Source organism: Meles meles, chromosome 8 (assembly GCF_922984935.1).
Source record: "Meles meles chromosome 8, mMelMel3.1 paternal haplotype, whole genome shotgun sequence".
In the NCBI taxonomy this organism is placed as follows: Eukaryota; Metazoa; Chordata; class Mammalia; order Carnivora; family Mustelidae; genus Meles; species Meles meles.
In genome coordinates, this window is record NC_060073.1 from 8,266,305 (window position 1) to 8,281,623 (window position 15,319).

A 15,319-nucleotide genomic window follows, 5' to 3' on the forward strand; every position below is an offset into this window, starting at 1 on the left:
ATCACTGCAGTATTATTGTAATAGGGAATAATTAGAAACAAATGGGTGTTCTTGAGACATGTGCACTTTTCAAAGTTTATTTTAAAAGTTATTTAAAGTCTTTTTTTTTTTTTTTTTTTTTTTTAAGAGAGCAAGGAGGAAGGGGGGATGGAGAATCTTAAACAGGCTCCACACTCATTGTAGAGCCTGATGTGGGGTTCCATCTCATGACCCTGAGATTATGACCTGAGCCGAAATCAAGAGTCGGATGCTTGACCAGCTGAGCCACCCAGGTGCCCCTATTCAAAGTCCTTTAAAAGATTCAGGTATAGATGAATCTGTCTGTGTTTACACAGATGTCTACAATGTATTATTATTTTTTTTTAATATTTTATTTATTTATTTGACAGAGAGAGATCACAAGTAGGCAGAGAAGCAGGCAGAGAGAGAGGAGGAAGCAGGCTCCCTGCGGAGCAGAGAGCCCGATGCGGGGCTCAATCCCAGGACCCTGAGATCATGACCCGAGCCGAAGGCAGCGGCTTAATCCACTGAGCCACCCAGGTGCCCCTACAACGTATTATTAAATGTGAAAAGATTGCATAATAGCATATGTTGTATGATCGTATTCATTTAAAAATGTACATTTATAATTACATTTTTAAAAGAAAAGATTTGAAAAATAAAAATTTCCTTTTTTGCTTTACTTTAAAAATATTTAAGGGCACCTGCGTGGCTCAGCTGGTTAAATGTCTGCCTTCAGCTCAGGTCATGATTCTGGGGTCCTGGGATCAAGCCCCATGTTGGGCTGTTGCTTAGAGGGGAGCCTGCTTCTCCTTCTTCTCCCTTTCCCTGTGCCTGCTGGTCCCCCTGCTTGTATCCTCATGCACTCTCTCAGTCAAATAAATAAAATCTTTAAAAAAAAAATATGTATTTATAGTCTGCCTTCTATGTCTGTTTCAGGAACTGCAGTCGTTAGGATTGTTTATAAAGAATTCTTATTAGCTCTGCAAAGGTTTGTGTACTTTTTAGAGGCTTTGCAGATGGATATTTTGTAATTTTAGAGAACCTTTTAAACAAGGCTTGAAGGGTTTTGAGTGAAGCATAAATTGGGCACTAAATTGCAAATGGTGGCTTGGAGTATTTGGCAAGTGCCTGACTGAGAACCACATAAACTTTATTGTGGGGGAATTGTGACTGGAGCTGATGTAGTTTTCAGAGTTAAAGAATATGCCTACGTGTTGTCTTTTTTCAAGTATATACTTGTATAATGACTCAGTTTAGATCCTACAAGCCCCATTCCATATCGCCTGGAAAAGACATCATTTGCTTGAGAGCAGTTACGGCTAATCCACAGAAGGACTTTAATGTCATTGCTGTAGAACATTTAAAGTTAGTAAGAGCTACATTTTCTGCAAATGTTCTCTTAAGTACTTGATGGATTATTTTAGTGATTTTATTTTGCCTTTTTTTTTTTTTTTTTTCCAAAGAATGATCATTTGTTCAGAGGGGAACAACTCGCCGAACAGAGTCCTAGTTTTGGTTTAATCGCTGCTCATCTGCTGCTTCTTGTTAGCTAGATGAGCTCACTTTTGAGACCCTTTCAACAGACACAGATGACTCTGTCGTCATCATAAAGAAAGCTGTCATCTTTGTGTTTTCTAGAGCAGAGAGACCTAATGCAATAGCCACTGAGTTGTTTAGTTAGAAATTAAGCAGAAGAGTTTGTAGGGCACGATCTTCTTTGACACTATGAGATTTTGAGATCATCTGTCAGGAGGTAGTTCTTGTCTGTTCTGAATCTAAAACTGGTGTTTTGGTACAGCCTTTATAGAAGCATTAATAGCTGAGGGTCTATTAAATCTGGGTAAAATTGAATATAGGAACAGTCTGTGGTGCTAGATTGTGCTAGTTTCTTGAGTGAAATGTTTTTGAAGTTCTTAGTCTTTTAGTGTGATAAAAGTTGAAACCATAAAAAAAGGGTGGTGGGTTTTGTTTTTTTTTTTGAATAGGTAATACATGGACATATTTAAAATCCCCAAAAGAATTACAAGGTTTTCAGTGAAAAGTCTCTTCCTTTTCCAGGCTTCCAGAGTTTCTTCAGTTGTGCAAGCAAATACGAATCTACACAGGCTAGCATAGTCTGTACGTTATTTTACGGTTTTTCACTCCAAGTTATAAAGAATTTGTCCCACTTTTTTCCTTGAAATTTTGTAGTTTTATTTTTGTTATAATTTATGATCCAGTTTAGATGCATCTTATTTTCTGAATGGGCTACCCATTTGTCCCAGAAATATTTACTGAACAGTCCAACTCAGCCCCCCACCCCCGTTGAAATGTCCCCTTTATCATGTATTAAGCCACTAATCGATTGTAATATGGGGATTAATCCCTTTTTAAAATTGGTACAGGCCGGGGCGCCTGGGTGGCTCAGTGGGTTAAGCCTCTGCCTTCGGCCCAGGTCATGATCTCAGGGTTCTGGGATCGAGCCCCACATTGGGCTCTCTGCTCAGCAGGGAGCCTGCTTCCTCCTCTCTCTCTGCCTGTTTCTCTGCCTACTTGTGATCTCCTTCTGTCAAATAAATAAATAAAATCTTAAAAAAAAAAAAAAAATTTGGTAAAGGCCGTACTTTGGCGCCATCCTGAGGAGACTGTGGAATTAAAGAGTATTTTGATGGAAGGTTGGTACCCATTTACTTAGGTGGGACAGATTAAAAAAACCAAAAATATTTCTTGATGTCATGAGCTCTTATAATTGATCAGTTATTTAAGATGGGATGGGAACCGGTAGAGATGAGAAGTACATGTTACTCTTTAGAGAGAAATGTTATGAGGCATAAGTACGTTCTATGTAGATTACAAAATTAAATTGTAAAAATTAAAGCATGGGGGAAAATTTAATTTTATTAGACCTCTGGCATCGGGGAAGGACTCTTTAAACTTAGGAAGAATAAAAGAAATTGTCAAGGAAAAATTGGTTTGAATATCTAGTATTATGCATATTTAAAAAAGGCAAACAAATTGGAGAAAATATTTCAGTGATTATAGTATACATAAGGATGGAAGATAGTGTATTTGTTTATTTTGTGAAGACTGACTATATTCTAAGATACGGGACCCTGTTCACCTAGTAGGGGGAAGAGGAAATCAGTTGATGAACCAATATGGTAGAAAGTTTTGTCTAACTAGCAACAATAGAAATGAAAGCAAATTAAAATAAAGAGCTACCATTAAATTTTAAAATGTACTATTAGGTATCTAAAAGAATGCAAAAAAAAATACTACATATGTAAAAGGATACATAGAACTTACATATGTTAAGATACAAAACCTCATATAATGAACATCAAAATTGGCAAGTTTTTTCTGTAATGGACCAGATAGTAAATACTTTAAGTTTTGTGGGCCAGTTACTCGTCTTTGCTATTATAACAAGAAAGCAGCCATAGACAATGCATATATGAAGACTGGTGTGTTTTAAGAAAACTGTATTGGCACTTATACTTAGCAGGCCGTATTTGGCTCTGGAGCTGTGGTTTGCCAGTCAGCATTCCCAGGGTGCTGCTGTTTTCCTATTCCTGTGTGCTACTTCCCTATCCCATCTCCCTGTCTCCCCACAGAAATTACCACTATTCTCAGTTTTGCTTCTTTTGCTCTTGAATTAAAAAAAAAAAAAATCAGTATTTGTGTTTGAAGCATGTAGTCTGTTGCTAAGTTTCTTTAATTTTTGAATCTTATAAAAAATAGTATGTGGCTAACTTGTATATTCATTGAGTGTTTTATCTTTTTTTTTAATTAAAAATTTTTAGGGTGTCTAGGTGGCTCAGTTGGTTAAGCATCTACCTTCGGCCCGATCCTGATCCCAGGGACCTGGGATCTGGTTTCACATTGGGCTCCCTGCTCAGTGGGGAGTCTGCTTCCCTCTCTGCCCTCCTCCCCCCACTCATGCTTTCTCTCTCTATGTCTCATGCTCTCTCTCTCTCTCTCTCTCTCTCAAATAAATAAATAAATAAAATCTTTAAAAATTGTATTTATTTAGTTCAGAGTGAGAGGAGAGGCCGAGGGAGAGGGAGAGAGAGAGTCTCAAGCAGACTCTGCCCTTTGTGGGGAACCTGACATGGGGTTCGATCCCACTACCCTGAGACTGTGACTTGAGCCAAAATCGGAGTCGGACACTCAACAGACTAAACCAGCCAGGTGCCCCTGAGTGTTTTATTTCTGAGATTATCTGTGTTACTGCATGTAGTTTAGTTCATTCACTTTCATTGTAGTGTAATTGTGCCTTCTGCGAATATAGCACAGTTTATTCTCAATGGAAACGTGAGCTTTTCTAGTTTCTTGCTATTATGAATAGTGCCACAGACATTTTAGTATATGTGCATGTATGGGGGTCCCCCAAGTGTATGTGGGTAAAGTTTTTGTGTATTTTTACCTTTACTGGCTAATGTCAGAGTGTGTTTCAGAGTGGCGATTCCCGTTACACTGCCTTCATCAGTGTATGAAGAGATTCCCGTTGACCCGTCTCCTCGGCAATCCTTAGTGTTACCAGATACCTAGCTTTTGCCAAATTAGTGATATAAAACAGTATGTCATCGTGGCCTTGAATTGCATTTCTCTGGTTACTAATGGGATTGAATATATTTTCATGTATTTATTTACATTCATGCTTCCTTTGCTCTGCAGTTCTAGTTCATGCTTATTCAGTTTTAAATTGGATTTGTCTTTCTCCGCAATGTACAGACCCTGTGTGTGTACTGTAAGATACGAAATTTTGTTAGTTACATGGTTGCACATATCTTTTCCCATTTTCTCTCGGTTTTTTTTTAATGGTGCCTTAGTTTTAATGTGGTTGAATTCATTCACCTTTGATCTTATGTAGTGCTTTTTTCTTTTTTCTTAAGATTTTATTTATCTACCCGACAGGAAGAGACAGCGGGAGAGGGAACACAAGCAGGGGGAGTGGGGAGGGAGAAGTAGGCCTCCGGCTGAGCAGGGAGCCTAATGCGGGGCTCAATCCCAGGAACCTGTGACCACTGCCAGAGCCGAAGGCAGACTGAGGCACCCAGGCACCCCTGTAGTGCTTTTTAAGTCTTCAGTGGGTTGGGCCGCTGCCTTCGGCTCGGGTCATGGTCTCGGGGTCCTGGGATCAAGTCCCGCATCGGGCTCTCTGCTCGGCGGAGAGCCTGGTTCCCTTCCTCTCTCTCTGCCTGCCTCTCTTGTGGTTTCTCTCTGTCAAATGAAAAAAAAAAAAAAATCTAGAAAATCCTTTCCTTTCTCCACACACTAACACCTGCACACACACCTTGCTCTCTCTCTCTTTCAGGCATTGTCTTTTATATTTGTGTTTAATCTACTGGGAACTAATTTTTGTGTATATATGAAGTAGAGATCCATTTTCTATTTTTCTATAGATATCAGTACTTTGACATCATTTATTGAATACTCTGTCTTCCCATTATTTGTAATTTGTTAGGTTTTTAAAAAATGTTTTTCATTGGGGCACCTGGGTGGCTCAGTTGCTGCCTTTGGCTCAGGTCATGATCCCAGGGTCCTGGGATCAAGTCCCTCATTGGGTTCCCTGCTCAGCAGGGAGTCTGCTTCCTTCTCCCTCCCTCTGCCTGCTGCTCTGCCTACTCGTGCTCTCTCTCTGTCAAATAAATAAAATCTTTTTTAAAAAGCCAATGCTTTTCATTTGTGCAACTTGCTAAACTCCCATTATTTCTAGTACTTTATATGTGTAGATAGTAGGTATTGTCTATGACACTTAATGAAGAATGGAGTTTTTGCTTTTTTTCCACATCACATTTTATATGTTTAAAGTTTGTTGTGGACCTGTAGGAAGATGAGGATCCTAGTGCGGTGTTGGATAGAAGCAACAATAATGGGCATCTTTAACTTGCTCCTGATTTTTCCTGCAGAGCGATAAGTGCCTGTTCAGGGAGCTAGGGGCTTACTGACCTGGATGATTCCAGACCCCTTTCGGGTTTCAGCTTAATTTAGGAGTTAATTTTGCCCAAGGTTGAGCCCTCCTGTCGCAGGGAACCGCCTCAGATGAGCTGCAGCATCACGCGAACTTAGTGCGCCGCTCTGATCCCGTTCCCTCCTGCCCTGCTCAGCCCCTTGCTGCCACCTGCACGTCCAGGTCCAGCAACGCAACGGAACGGATTGTGTGCAGGGTCTTGTCGGGGAGGCGGCCTCCTCAGATTCTCCAGTCCGGAGTCCTGTCAAGCAGAAGGCCCAAGTCAGTAACAATTTTAAAAACAAGAAAACTCTGGTGTGTTGCAACCCTTGGCTGGCTCACTCAGTATAGCCTGACACTTGATCTTGGGGTTATGAGTTTGAGTCCCACATCGGGTATAGGGATTGCTCAAAAATTAAAAAAAAAAAACAGCTCTAGTGTGTTGAGAGTTATAAACAACCTTCTTATATGTTGGTGGGAGAGGTATAAATTGGTGCAGTCTTTCACAAAAACGACAGCAATATATAGGTGCTGTGGAAAGGAAAGGGAATACTTCAAATGTTAATCATCATCATCTGGCTTTATGGATTTTTTAATTCATTTTGAATGTCTTCCAGGAGTATACATTGTCATTATATTACCTAGTAATTGCTTTTAGAGGACCATATATTCCAAGGAAAGAATCTAAGGAAATAAAAGTAACCTGAAGATTTTTCTACAGAGAGTCTTAACTTGTAATTGGAAAAATTTAGAAGCCACTTTTGTTTTATTCACTGCTCTGCCCCAACTCTTATAACAGTGTCTGCCACAAAAAGGTTCTCAAAACCTGTTGAAAGTAAAATTTGAAGTCAGACTTCTCAGTTTTATATATTAGGGTTACTTTCTTTTAAGCTGATGTTTGAATTAGTTGGGAACCTAAGAAGATTCCTTGTGTTTTGATTCCCTTGTGTCTTCAGAGATGGACCAGCTCGTTCTCACTTTGAGGAAAGCCATTAATGGCTATCCTGAACCCTCCGTGGGAGTTTTGTAGAAGCTGCAAAGGAGCTTTCCTCTTTCCTGAGATAGTAGCCTTCTTTCGGGATGGCCCAGAGTGTCTTGAGGAGATAATAGAAAATAAATGCCATGAGAGGAAGCCTCTGCCTTCGGCTCAGGTCATGATCCCGTTGTCCTGGGATTGAGTCCCACATTGGGCTCTCTGCTCAGCGGAGAGCCTGCTTCCCTCTCTCTCTCTCTCTGCCTGCCTCTCTGCCTACTTGTGATCTCTGTCTGTCAAATAAATAAATAAAATCTTAAAAAAAAAATGCCATGAAGAATAGGTGCTTCTGCTTCTTTTAGCATAAAAATGAACAACAGAAAAGCAAGTGGATCATGAATAGTGATTTCTCATGGTTCCAAGAGGGAGCGTGAAAATGTGGTAAGGGAAAGGACTAGAAGGGTTGATAATTGATTTTTTTGAAGACTGTGTTAGTAAAATTCTTTAAGAAGTGAGATTTCGTGAAATGCTAGGGAGTAGACTGCATCCCCCAGAATGAAAACCAGGGGAAGGATATTCTGCATGTTCCGTTGTGGACTAGGCAGCCCTTAATCTCGAGAAGGGAAAGAAGGAGACGGTACAGGTACATTCACACAGAAGTCCATCAGCAATGCGGTCATGGGCAGAAAGTGTCAGACATGGTTGGGACTCCCTCCCCTCACTTTCTCCCCCCCCCCTTTTTTTTAAAGATTTTATTTGTCAGAGAGAGTGAACATGAGCTGGGAGAGGGGCAGAGGGAGAAGCGGACTCTGCGTTGTGAAGGGAGCCAGATGTCAGGTTCCGTTCCGGGACTCTGGGATCATGGCCTGAACCAAAGGCTGAAACTTAACCGAATGAGCCACCCAGGCACCGCTCCCTCCCCTCACTTTCAACTAGCAAATGTTAAAATAGGTAGACTGAAGATTGCATTTGCTGCCCAGCTTGGTCGAATAAACCTGTTTGGCTTACTGTTTTCTTCTTTGTGGTCTTGTGAACAGATATTGCCAGTGAATTCAAAGAGCAGTTACAGGTCTTGATCCCATTTGTGTTAAACCCAGCTAACTTAATGGAAAAGGAGATCAATGGCTCAAAAGTCACCTGTCGGGGGCTCTTGGAGTATTTTAAGGTAAATATCGGTTTAAATTATCAAAATATTTGACTTTTGGTAAAACTGATCTAGGTCATAAACTAACTTGAATTTTACTATTTTAAAGCTTAGGGACAAGTTTCTCATGGGGGAGATGGTGAGAGGCATTTTCAGACCCTCCAGTGTCCTTCCAGGCGTGGGCCACTGGGTGGCAGTATCGGTCTAAGAACCAAGTGGATGTTCTTTGCACTTTCTTAGAGGAGTAATTACTGTGGCTAAAGGAAGATTGTTCCTCAAGGAAGATGGTGTGGACAGGAGGTGGTTAGGAAGTTGCCGTGAGTAGGAGGAGATGGCACCTAGATGTGACATGGCTTCTTCAAGGCGGACGGTCACTGTGCCCACAGGTAGTGGTGAGGCCAGTGTGCATGGGGAATCTGGTGGGACTCCTCGTCTTGCTAGGCTCGTGCTGCTTGAGAACAGTTTTAGTTAACTAAAAAATGCTAACATGCACTCAAAGGTGTGCTGTGTTTTTGCTAATTCCTGGGTGTTGATCTGGGTCTTTAGGAAAATGCAGTTTGGTCACTTTCTAAACATTAAAGTCTTATTAAATGTGACAGAATCACATTTTTCACAGTCGTTTCTATGTTTATATTCTAAGGCATATATTAAAATTTACCAAGGAGAAGATCTGCCTCATCCCAAATCTATGCTTCAGGTAAGCAGTTCTTTGGTGTCCTAAATGATACTGTTTGATACTTGTTGACCGACACACAAGAAGCCACGTCCTTTGAGAGTGTGGGAGCCTGGGTGGCTCAGGCATTTAGGCGTCCAGCTCTGATTTGGGCTCAGGTCATGATCTCAGGGTCCTGGGACTAAGCCCCGTGTAGGGCTGTGTGCTCAGTGGGGTGGTCTACTTGAGAATTCTCTGTCTCCCTTTCCCGGTACCCCGTCCCCGCTGCTTGTGCACGTGCTGTCTCTCTAAAATAAATAAGACTTAAAAAAAAAAAAGGAATACTTTTGCTCTCCTTGCCTGTTTATGCTGAAGCATGTTAATTTTTAGCACATTCTTCATGTGACTGCCCCTGGGCTGTTTTTCTTTCTTTCTTTCTTTCTTTTTTTAAGGATTTTGTTTATTTATTTGACAGAGAGAGAGGGAGGGAGCCAAGCAGGAGGAGAGGCAGAAGGAGAGGGGAAGCAGGCTCTCCACTGAGTAGGGAGCCTGACATGGGGCTCGATCCCAGGACTTTGGGATCACAATGGAACCGAAGGCAGATGCTTAATTTACTGAGCCACCCAGGCATCCTTGCTCCCTGGGTTTTTTGTGTATAACCGTTTTGTGGATACGGTTAAAGCAGAACAGCCCCTCACTGGGCCTGGTCTTCCCACCAAACGTACTGTGGAAAGCACTGGTTTGTTATACCCAGGTAGAACAGGCCCCGTTATCTTAGACAAATTATTTTCCTGTTACCTGTTGTCTGCTTTAGTAGAACACATCCTGGCATACCTATTTACTACTTACTGGTCAGGTTTTTTATTTTCAGCCACTTTTATTTACAACATTTTGCTGTTTTCAAGATGTCATTTTGTTAACACAGAATTTCTGACTTTCATGTGCAGAACATAAGGCTGTTTACTGTCAAATGTTTTTTTTTTTGTTTTTTTTTTTTTTTAATTACTTCTTTGACAGAGAAAGAGACAGCAAGAGAGGGAACACAAGCAGAGGGAGGGGGAGAGGGAGAAGCAGGGTTTCCGCTGAGCAGGGAGCCTGATGTGGGGCTCGATCCCAGGACCCTGGGATCATGACTTGAACCGAAGGCAGACGCCTAACTGACTGAGCCACCCAGGCACCCCATGTTTATTTCTTTAGTAGCAAAATATTTTCACAAAGCTAGAGTTTGAAATCCACATAAAGACAATTTTTTTCCCTTCTTTTTCGACCCACATCTATTTCTTAACATTTGAAATTGAAGTAAAGGGAATGGTATTTCTAGAGGTTAATTGATGATAAAGACTCTATGTGTAAGGATGTTTTTTGGCAAAAAAGGAATATTTTATTTCATAAATTGGGCAATGTAGAAACCTAAAAAATGGCAGAAGTATCCTTTAAAAAAGGAAGACTGGGACAGGGTGAGAGAACATTGGCACTTGGTTATTTGTGGAAGAATGTTAAAAGAGGGGATTCAGAGTTTATGCTTTCTTTTCTTAAAAGGCCACCGCTGAAGCCAACAATTTAGCAGCTGCAGCGTCTGCCAAAGACATTTATTATAACAACATGGAGGAGGTATGTTGGGCGCATGTCTTATTCTAACGTATCTATCACCTGGGCCTGTTGCTGACTTCGGAAGCCCAAACTGATCCTGTTTAGTGTATCTGAAGCCGACGAGACAACAAAGCTGTGTTCAGGTCCCCCTGGTAACTGGGGTCTTCTAGTTCTTTCCATTGCTAAGCAAGAAGAAAGCAAGCTTTCTTCTTGTGCAGTTAATGTCTTCCTGCTTATTTCAGTGTACTTTTCAGAGGAAGTGAACCCAGACTTTTACCGGTCTTGGACATCATTTTAATTTCTCATATCTTGAAATGTTCTGACTTTTTCAGTGTTTTTACTTGGTTCATTGGGCACTTGTTTTCAAAGGGATCTTCAACATGTTTGTCTTTATTCTTTTTAGGTTTGTGGGGGAGAGAAACCTTATTTGTCTCCAGACATTCTGGAGGAGAAGCACTGTGAATTCAAGCAGCTTTCTCTGGACCATTTTAGGAAGACCAAGAAGATGGGTGGGAAGGATTTTAGCCTTCATTACCAGCAGGAGCTGGAGGAGGAGATCAAGGAGCTCTATGAGAACTTCTGCAAACACAATGCCAGCAAGAATGTCTTCAGCACCTTCCGAACCCCCGCGGTGCTTTTCACGGGCATCGTGATTTTGTACATAGCCTCAGGCCTCACTGGCTTTGTTGGTCTTGAGATTGTGGCCCAGCTGTTCAACTGTGTGGTTGGGCTGCTGTTAATAGCACTTCTTACTTGGGGCTATATCAGGTACTCTGGTCAGTATCGCGAGCTGGGAGGAGCAATTGACTCTGGCGCAGCGTACGTACTAGAGCAGGTGAGTGGTGCCGCTGACCAGGCTGCGGGTGACAACCACAGATGTTTGTGCTTTTATTGTAGAACGTTGCCACTTGGAAGAGCTTCACGGTGAAAGAAGGCATGAGAAACTTCCCCTGGCCGGTTTTTGTTTTTTGATAGGCTCTACGTTGTATCATCCTTCTTTAGAATGTTGATATTTATTCCTCATAGTTTGTTTCCATGCCTAAAAATTACCCTCTAATGCGAGAAAGTTCCGACTTAGACATACTGTGTTACCCTTGGGGAACTTCTAACCCCATGCTCTTCAGACACATTTCCTGTGTGATTCTCCCCTCCTCCGAGGTTAATTTGCTTCACTGAAAATCAGGAGCTTGGGAAATTGCTCTGTTTTGAGTTCTGCTAGTGGGTGGCATCTCTTTCGCTTTAAATAGTTCACAAAGCCAATGGCTATTGACATTGACGTGTTTTCCAGGTGCACGGATCCTTGAGCCTGATTTCTTTCTCTGAGTACTGTGAACGGATCCGTAAAGTCAGACGGTTTTGAGGAGCCAAGATGGTTTCCCACCCAGCTAGGATAGCAGAACAGTGGCTTAGTTCAGTCTCTGCTGCCGCAGGCTCCCCCGACACCTGCGTTTTCATTTCCTGATTTTCTGAGAACCTAACCCATCATGTAGACAGAGATTTCTGAAGGTTTCCCTCCGAAGTCTTTCTCTTGGTGCTGGGTTGTCTTTTATTAACTGACACGTTGAATCAATGGACTCTTGCAGGCTACTTCTCATATGGGGAATTCCACTCAGGCCGCGATGAGGGATGCCGTTGTTGGGAGGCCGCCTGTGGACAAAAAAGCTCAATAGCATCTTGACGAGAGGATCCAACGAGAACGCCGCCAGCCCTTCCTGATGTCTGGGTTTCTGCCACGCCACAGGTCCAAGTGCAGAGGAACGCAGATCTGGGATCACCTGGGAAGAGCCGAAACTCAGCAGTAATAAATTAATAGACAGACCTTTCCCGTGGCTTCAGATTCTTACACCTACTTCCATTGCTGTTGGAAGCATTTCTTTTCCTTGCTGATATAGATCCACGCCCGTGTCTGTTTTCTTTTTACTCTCTGCTTTGTGCACTTTATGGGGGAGAAAGCTAAAGGAAAAACTGCAAATGTGATTTTAAATCCTGTATGTACCACTTCGTGCCTTTTAAGATTGTATCCAGGCTTTTGAGGACATGATAGGGAGGGAATCAAGAATAACCTCATGAAAGATGCTGTTTTGGGGTGAAACCGGTCTGTTCTTTTATACCTTACTATTTTAAAATGTTTACAAAATTTGCAAAAGCTTCAGAACAAAAGACTGAAAGTGACGCCATTACACTTTTAAAGTCTTCTAATGTTAAAGAATCCTGCTTGCCAGAGAGTGTGGAAAAACCACAACCTATTTAAATCCACCATACACTGAAATTTATGGTCTTTTACTGACAGGCTGACAGTGTTGTTGGAATGTACTCTTATTTTATTTTTGCCTTCATTCCTCTAGCTTCTTTTTAGAAAAGAGGCAAACATGCCTTGAAGAGCCAGAATGGCTCATAATGAAAAGAGTAAGCGTGATACTTTAAACAAAAAAGCTTGAGTTTAAATGAACTGTGTGGCCTCTGATAAGTCACTTGAACTTGTGCCTTGGTCAGACTCACTGTTTGCGGGTTTATATACACACATGTATTCTATATATCTCACGGTTGTCATTTAAGAGGTCTTGTTTCAAGAGTTCGACGTAAGGACAGAACTTTATTGAGGACTAGAGGAAAGACATTACCAGACATTACTGCCTTCAGTTGTCCTGTTTCATGTGGCCTAGGAGTAAATCAGGTCGTTATCCAAAACATTTACTTGTGTTCTCCTGGCCACTAATCTTTTTAATAATAAAGCTAAAATTGTCAGTTTTGTTCAGTGAATCTTCCTTTCTTTAACCTCACTTGACTACTCTGGTAGCTTTAAAATAGCTTTGGCTTAGTGAGGACTGAAGTCACACCCAAATGTGGACATGGACTAGAAGTGTCTAAGAAATCTTTTTATTTACCTTGACTGGGTGATAAAGAACATTTTATCTATAAGTTGCCTTTTCCTTTGATTATAATATAATGGTGAATTGTGGATTTTTAAACTCCATAAAACTTGCTTGTAAGTATTTACATAAACATTCAGGTAGGAGAGCCTTAATTCTTAAGATAATTTTTGTTGTGGGAAGGAGATGGAAAGGCTAAGGTGAAACCCAAGTGTAGATTCTACATACGTGAAGAAGTCTGAATGGAAGGCAGAAAAAAGAAACATGTCATCTCTTTATCAAAGAATTTTCTTCTTACTACTTTAAACACTTCACCACTGAAGTATTTTTATGGGTCTGAATTAATTCCAAGCATTTTATATTTTTTTCATGTCTACATACCGTCTTGCCCTGAAGTTCTTTCTAGCTTATTCAGTTGCCATTAAATTTTAGGAAAGTTCCAGCTTGTTCTAAAACCTGTTTACTTGCATATCAGTGATGCTTAGTGTTGACTGTTAAATTGGAAACTTCTTTTTGAAATTGTGCATTTTCAGGTGGTCTCGCATCTTCCTGAAGGTTCATAACACTCGCTAAAGGCCTTGCAGATGTTGAGGTACTTGGCTTTTAATGCATTGTAGAGGCACACTTATAGATTTCAAATGTTGTCTAGAGTGATGCTTTTAATGGTGAGAAAATGATGATGTGTCTTAAATGGATTTTAATACTAAAGTATTAGAATTTTTGAAGTGAACCAGTATGTGGTAATGTATGACTTTCTTAGGATTTGGTTATTGTTCACATTCACCATTTCTGTTTTGATCTTAAATAATTTGGTTTAATTCCCTGGGGAAGCCTTATTATTTTTGTCTTTATAGATTAACTTATTCTAGCTCTGGAAAGCATTGGATCAAGTTTTCTCAGTGAAGATCCTTCACGAGTTTTCTTTGGCTTCTTTTCTCTATTTTTACAGGAAAATGGTAGTTTTATATCAACTTTTTCAATAAAAGATGCGTTCTCATTGGTGGCTTTAAATAGTCCGGGGAGATTTATAACCAGGTTGAAAAGCATGTCTTGTACCTCTTAACTTCCCTTAGCCTTTATTTAGTTTGTGGGTTAGAGACATTGCTTAGGTGCTCACACTGCAAATATTTGCCTGGTGTGTGTAGCTTTGCCACCCCTGACCAGCCTTTTCACGGAAGCATTTATGGTTTGCAGGTTTCCAGCGGTTATATGGGGTGTTGTCCTATTAACGTATAAAAGGAGGTTTTTAGAAGTATTCATTTCAGGAAACGGAAGTATTCATTTCAGGAAAAAGTTTTTAAAAAATCCAATTATAGAATCCAAATTTCAGTTCTTTCATGAGTCATCTTTCTGGGTTGGTTTGTATCTACAAACCAATGGGAAGTGATCTTGTGTGATGACCCAGCGTCTTCAGAGCCGTACCTGTTTTAGCGATGTACCAAGAGATCTGTTCCGCGGGGGGCTACCTATTAACGCTGTCTTCATACTTGGTAAAATTGCCTGTGAATATCATTTTGCTGTATCCATTCTTTGTCTGAGAGAGGAAAGGCTTTAGGCAAATAAACAGACAAACTGCCTCGTTACTGGCCGAGCGTTCCCTTAGCAGGCCATAGCCAGTGTTTTACCTGCCTTATAAAAGTGGTGTCTTGGATAGGGTGAGTTTGCCTGGGTATCTATGTATTATGGATGAGTTACAGATAAGTAGGTTGACCCAAACCCAGGCAAAAGTGATTAAAAAAAAGTTTTATTTTTTCCTGGAGTTTTCTTTCTTTTTTAAAGTAGTTTGTATGGAAGTCTTCATTGGACTTTTTTTCCCCCAAAGAAATATTGAAATGTAATTTAGGATGATTTAGGATGGCTGCCATCCAAGGAAGCCAGCGTGGGCTACATGTTCCTGGCTTACATTTAGATCTGACAAAATTTTAGTCAAGGAATAGGGCATACTGAAGACAAGCTTCAGTCATGAAAGTACAAACTGTTTGTGTGAGTGGTTTTTGAAGATGACATTAAGCCCATTGTAAGAGCCCATTTGCTGTGGTGGGATAATTTTTCTTACTTACATCGTGTTGTAGTTATGTTTTGGCTCTCATCTATGTTAGCATGCCTAAAACGTATTTGGGAGGCTTGTTTAAAATCATTCCGATCACTAGCTTTA

General features: G+C 40.8%; 1 protein-coding gene across 3 annotated transcripts in view; it reads left to right on the forward strand.

Moving 5' to 3' along the window:
* The window catches only part of ATL3 (atlastin GTPase 3), a 46,961-nt gene extending 34,360 nt beyond the window's left edge, over nucleotides 1-12,601 (forward strand). For all 3 annotated transcript variants that reach the window (XM_046016062.1, XM_046016060.1, XM_046016061.1), the window contains exons 9-13: nucleotides 7,946-8,073; nucleotides 8,693-8,749; nucleotides 10,244-10,315; nucleotides 10,698-11,129; nucleotides 11,878-12,601. In XM_046016062.1, the coding sequence (XP_045872018.1) occupies nucleotides 7,946-8,073; nucleotides 8,693-8,749; nucleotides 10,244-10,315; nucleotides 10,698-11,129; nucleotides 11,878-11,964 (776 nt within the window). In that variant the 3' untranslated portion in view covers nucleotides 11,965-12,601. The remainder of the gene's footprint in view (nucleotides 1-7,945; nucleotides 8,074-8,692; nucleotides 8,750-10,243; nucleotides 10,316-10,697; nucleotides 11,130-11,877) is intronic.
* Nucleotides 12,602-15,319: the final 2,718 nt, after the last annotated feature.